The sequence below is a fragment of the Ricinus communis genome, chromosome 2 (genome assembly GCF_019578655.1).
Source record: "Ricinus communis isolate WT05 ecotype wild-type chromosome 2, ASM1957865v1, whole genome shotgun sequence".
Taxonomy (NCBI): domain Eukaryota; kingdom Viridiplantae; phylum Streptophyta; class Magnoliopsida; order Malpighiales; family Euphorbiaceae; genus Ricinus; species Ricinus communis.
In genome coordinates, this window is record NC_063257.1 from 19,922,252 (window position 1) to 19,928,192 (window position 5,941).

Genomic DNA, 5,941 nt, shown 5'->3' on the forward strand with positions numbered 1-5,941 from the left:
AATGTTGCCAACATATGATGTGGATTTATAGAATGTGGCTTTATAGAATGTTGCCAACATATGATGTGGATTTATAGAATGTTGTCAAGTGGAGTCTCATGGAAAACTTACCATACTTTATATATATACTAGCGATATGCTTGTGTTAATGCATAATTATTAATAAGTTAATGATATAAATATTTAATTTGAAATATCTTATTTTAATAAAAAAATATGATATTATAAATATAATCTTATTTAGTTATTATTTTATTTTAATAGCAGTTAATATTATTATCTTACTTATATAACTTTAAAATTAAAAATTATAAAAAAACTCAAAAACTTCATAATAGATACATAGTAATTTAGTGCCATTATATAATCACTAATTGTTTTATTATATTTAGTTACTATTTTATTTTAACAAGCATTTAGTAATATTATTTTATTTACTTGTGGTAATGCACGATTACTGATAATTTTATAATTTAAATCTTTAATTTCAAATATCTTATTTAATTATAAATATATTATATTATAAGAAAATAATTTGTATTTAGCTATGTTTTACTATAATAAGTGCTTAATATTACCATTTTACTTTAACAATTTTAAAATTTAATGGTCATAAAAGAATAATAAAAATAATAAAAAATAATAGATATATATATAATAAATTAGTGGCATTATATAATCACAATTCTTTTAATTATATTTAGCTATCATTTTATTTGAATAAACACTTAATTACATCATTTTATTTTTAATTATTACTTTATATTACAATGCATTTAATATTATCATTTTATTTAGTAGTATTTAATATTATATAAATTATTATATGACTACATTAAAGCTACATATATTATTTTTATTAACTATACATGACGTGGTTTGATAAAATATTATCAAATGAAATCTTATGAAAAAATTTGATAATTTTTATATTTTTATTATTTATCTAATTAGTATTTAATATTAGAATGTATTTCATATAATTATTTTATTTGATTAATATTTAATGTTACAATAAATTATTATATTCACATATATATTTTTATTAAAATTTTATATAATATGTTTTTATAAAATATTATCGGAAGAAAAAATTTTGATTTTTTCATATATATTATTATAAATTATAAATCAATATTTGACAGTGAAAAAATGCTCATATTTTAAAAATTTAATAAATATTAGTTAATATCAAATTATAATTAATTATGAGAGATCATGGATCTGCAATTATCCAATTTTTTCTTATTTTTCTTTTGGGTCAGGGACTTTTGCGTAAACTTGACGCCTCCTTTCATTAGCATTGTTTGCAACCCCTATATAAACCTCCTGACCTAACGCTCACTCAAAGCTACGCATAAACCCACCATTACCACCGCTCCAATGGCAAGCACTGAGCTCGATCACGAACGAAGAGAAGACGACGAAGCTCCTCACGCTGATGACGAGGACACAGGAGCTCAAGTCGCTCCAATCGTCAAGCTAGAGGAGGTGGCCGTCTCTACTGGCGAAGAGGACGAGGATCCAATTCTCGATCTGTAATAATACAATATTATCAGTATATTGTTTTCCTATATTGATCGGTTAAATAATTGGTATTTTATTTTGTCTGGTCGTTTGTAGGAAAGCAAAGCTGTATCGATTTGATAAGGAAGGGAATCAATGGAAGGAGAGAGGAGCTGGTTCAGTTAAGCTGCTAAGGCACAAAGAGACTGGCAAAGTTCGTCTCGTTATGAGACAATCTAAGACTCTCAAGATCTGTGCCAATCATCTGGGTCTGTTCCCCTTGTTTTACTTTGGCTTGCAGTATAGCTGTTAGTTTGAGTTTGTACGGATAAGACTTGCCTGCTCTAAGTGTTATAAAGCCTGCTAATGGGTGTCAATGGGAATGGATGATTTACATGAATCAATGGGAATGGGTCATTTACATAAATAGACTTGGGACTAGATGATCAACATATGTGTCAATCATTTATCAATTGGTTGTGTATAGGCGAGGATATTCTTCTGTTATTTAAGCATTTCATTTTTTTAGTTACTTTGGTTTTCCAGTGCTTGCAAGCATGACGGTTCAGGAGCACGCCGGAAATGAGAAATCATGTGTATGGCATGCTACTGATTTTGCGGATGGTGAACTGAAGGATGAGCTTTTCTGCATTCGGTTTCCTTCTATTGAAAGTGAGTAGTTTGCTCCTTTTGCTCTTTACTCACTTTTCAAAATCTATATCATTATGTTTCGATGCATATCTGTTAGGTATACTGTATTCATTACTTGTTGTTAGACACTGCAAGTTGTATCTTGACTATTTTATGGTTTGTTTTTTACTCTTTGATTTGTTTCCCAGTTGATTGGGTATGTATATCCCTATACATTGATTAGAAAAAAAGAAAAGAAACTGCTTTTTAAAGATTATGTTATTACATTGCTTTATTTTGTAGTGCAAGTTTGTTGCAAACGTACAGAAAGATGGAATTTGGCTTTTGAGTGTATATTTTTCTTTTCTTAGTCAACTAGAATTCAATTTAGATTGAACTGCATACCAAAATGCCAATACTTTGTGAAGGAAATAAGTTGACTTATATTATGGAGCTAGGGAGTTAAAGTTCTCCGGTTTATGTTTTATTAATATCGACTGCATAGCAAGAAATTTTGCAGTCTTTTTGTTATCTGGGTCTGGTGAAGTTTTTTTGTATGTTTGGAACATTTCTAATTAAGAGCATCAGTCTTTTATTTTTTTTCCTTTGCCAATATGTATTTACATGTAAGAAATAATAGAATTTGTATTTCTATATTGATAACTAGCTTTCACATTTTAAATTAAACATTGCAAATCCTGTTAATCATTTTACTCCACAAGATTAATTGGGTTGGAAAGTGAAGAATCAATGCAGGATTTGTACCTTAAGATTAATGATCTTTTTTTCCTTGAAACTTCCGCTTATATTTAGTCGTTTTCCTTGTCTAGTAGTAATCAGTTTGCACTTTGCATCTGTTTTCCTCATTGCAATCTTGCTGGGACTTGGTCCTGTTGTTTTGATGCATGTTTATTGGCTAGAAAATTGAACTTTAAGTGTTTGGTTTTCCCTCTTTTCTCAGGTATAGTTTTGATTTTTTGTTTCTTTCATTCATTACCTTTACGGAATTGCATTGGAAAATATAGTAATGTTCGTAGTGTGATTATAGTTAACATAATTATCCTTGGACTGTAAACGTCCTTGCAAATCAAGCATAACTTTCCTAAGCCTATATCTAGCAAATAAAACAATGTTGTAGCCTACATGATGGAGGAGGGTAGCCTGCCTACTTTATTAGTGTTTGACTAACAGTTTGAACCATCCTTGGCTTTTGAAAACACATAAAGTGGATTGTTGACTGATATAGGTTTGATTTTATATCGGTATGAGAAATACCAATTTTAACGCTTCAATTAAATTGGGTGTTAGCTCACCTATGCAATGCATGTATGATTTTTGTACCTAGGGAAACAATATATTTCTTACAAGAACACTAAATTACTATAATTTAGATTATGATTCCAAGACATCAAATGATGTAATATTGTTATGATAGGCCACTTTTGAATTACATGTGGATTAAGAAATTTAGATTTCTTGCTGCATGCCATAATTGTTTCTTTCTTTATAGACTACTTACATTAGATTTTTGATAAAGCGGCATATCAAAATCAAGAAGGTGAAGATACTTGTTGAGGTGCCCCTTTGAGGCAAGAGGTGCAGAAGGCGCAAGCCTTGCGACCTCGAGCCAAAAAAGGCAGGCGAGGTGTGACTTCGTAATATTTTGATTTTTAATTGTTTTTTTTTTTTCTCGTTTAAGACATGAAATGATCTCAACGCGGCATCATAGACTTAATATAAGTTATATAAGCTTACCTACACCTGATTATCTCCAAAAGTAAAAGCAAAAAGACATCTGATTGAGAAGAAGAAGAGGACTTTGATGATGAAGAAGATGATGGTGAAGAAGAAGACGACTATTTGGAGCTTAATGATGATAATTGATGAGTGATGCGACGACTAATTAATATTTTGCGAGAGACTAGGGAGTGTCCAAGTAGGATCAGGACCATAATATAGATTATAGTAAATTAGTAATTGAAGATGCTTCAGGATCTCTACTATTCTAGGACTTTTAGTTATTTATAAGACTATTTTTTACTTTTATAATCTCTTTTGAACAATATCTATATTTTGTTTGTTAAATGTCTGTTGAACATGATTGTCATAAACTTTTTAATTTTGTGCATGTCTTATGTTATGAGTTCTAGTTCTATTTTATTTTATTTTACTTTTTGCACCTCAAGCACTAAGAGCCCTTATCGCATTGGTGCACCTTTAACTATGGTTATGTCAAGTAATGAGGGGCATTTTGGCAATTAATTAAATAAGGGAAAGTGGACTGTATTCAAGGACTAACAAAAAAGGGAAACAAGCCTATGAAAGGGGTCGAAGGGATTTACACTTCTCTTTTCTTTTCTTTTTTTAATTTTTTTTTTTAATTTTAATCCGATTGGTGGAAATCCCTTCACGTTAATGTGATCATGGATGCATGAATCTTTCTGGGAGTAAATTAGCCTATTTAGACCTTTGTCATATGTGTAGACATGAATTATCATTTTCTCTCTCTCTCTCTCTCTCTCTCTCTCTCTTGGTTATTTATGTTTTGCCTTCATCAGATTGCAAGTCTTTTATGGAGATGTTCCAAGAAGTAGCTGAATCCCAAAAATCAAAAGAGGAGAACAAAGATGCAACAGCTGCAGCCGAGGCCCTAGATAAGTTGAGTGTTGAAAACAAGAAAACTGTGGAGAAAGCTGGGAAAGAGACGCCAGCTGCAGCTGAGGAGTCGAGTAAGACCGATGCAGAGAGTAAAGATAAGGAGTCTACTCTGTCAACTTGAGAAGATGGGTATCTTTACCATACCTCTGGATGTTATGATGAGGTTGGTTGTCTACCTCATTTATCATCCTTTTGCGGTTTGCTTGCATAGATGCAGCTGACATTTGTTGGGCTTGGTTTGTCAGCACAGGTCGAACTTTGGTCATTTTTGCTTGTTGAGGGTTGTGATTTGTGTATTCTTGGATAGTTCAACCAGGGTTTTGCAAGGAAACTATTTATTTAATTGGTGTAAGTCGAATGGTTATAATTATCACGAGATAAAGAAAAAGGAGAGGACAGGACAGGACGGAAAAAGAGAAAAAAAGGAAGGGGCTTCTTAAGAGCACAGGTCTTTCTTGGGATATTATTTCTTGAATTGTGCAAAGTCTGAATTGTTACATTTATGTTCTGATTGTTTTGTGTGCTATTGTCTATCCTTTTCATGGAAAGATTTCTTTATCTAGTCTCCTCAAGCCAAAGATTCCATTTACATGGAATAAATTTTGATATGGTCAAATGAAAAATGGATGATGATTGGCTCTGGCCATCCCAAGCTTGCCTCTATGTGCGTGAGGCTTATTGTTCATGAAGCTGTTGGCATGGATGCTGTTATGTGACCCATGAAATTGAATTTTTGACATTGACTTTCATATGCTATAAATCTCTATTGATTCTTAAAAAGGAGAATACTTTGGCCAGATAAATTATTTATTTAAAGATTGGTAAAGAAAAAAAAAGGGGCTTAATCTCAAATTTTATATTTTTTAATAATTTTATTTAATTATCTTAAAATTTTAAAATAAATATTTATTTTTTAATTTATTTTTAAAAATATTTTTAATGATAATTTTTAAAATTTTACGATAAAAAATATAAAAAAATTGATTGTGCTTATTAAAAATAATAATTATAAATTAATAAAGATAATTTATGCTAGAATTAATAATATAATTATTAAAAATATATTTTTAAAAATATATTTTTTATATATTTTACATTGAGAAATAATGTGATAAATTTAATTATACTCGCTAAAAAAATATAAGAA

The 5,941-nt window shown here is 30.0% G+C and overlaps 1 protein-coding gene across 3 annotated transcripts; it reads left to right on the plus strand.

Annotated features, from left to right (window-relative positions):
- Nucleotides 1-1,327: 1,327 nt before the first annotated feature.
- Nucleotides 1,328-5,352, plus strand: LOC8272398 (ran-binding protein 1 homolog a). Of its 3 annotated transcripts, none has more exons than XM_002516598.3 (5): nucleotides 1,328-1,538; nucleotides 1,624-1,775; nucleotides 2,053-2,178; nucleotides 4,695-4,957; nucleotides 5,040-5,352. In XM_002516598.3, the coding sequence occupies exons 1-4, from the start codon at nucleotides 1,384-1,386 to the stop codon at nucleotides 4,913-4,915; spliced, it is 654 nt and encodes a 217-aa protein (XP_002516644.1). In that variant the 5' UTR covers nucleotides 1,328-1,383; the 3' UTR covers nucleotides 4,916-4,957; nucleotides 5,040-5,352. The 3 variants fall into 3 exon arrangements, with proteins under 3 accessions (XP_002516644.1, XP_015573196.1, XP_015573195.1); XM_015717710.2 differs by having other exon boundaries at nucleotides 5,045-5,352; XM_015717709.2 differs by having other exon boundaries at nucleotides 4,695-5,352.
- Nucleotides 5,353-5,941: the final 589 nt, after the last annotated feature.

Excerpts from the sequence above, each read along its gene's own strand:
- LOC8272398 (XM_015717709.2), top strand. The coding sequence starts at position 1,384 with ATGGCAAGCACTGAGCTCGATCACGAACGAAGAGAAGACGACGAAGCT. Across the intron at positions 1,776-2,052 it reads GATCTGTGCCAATCATCTGG|TGCTTGCAAGCATGACGGTT; the intron begins GTCTGTTCCCCT and ends TTGGTTTTCCAG. Across the intron at positions 2,179-4,694 it reads TCGGTTTCCTTCTATTGAAA|ATTGCAAGTCTTTTATGGAG; the intron begins GTGAGTAGTTTG and ends TGCCTTCATCAG.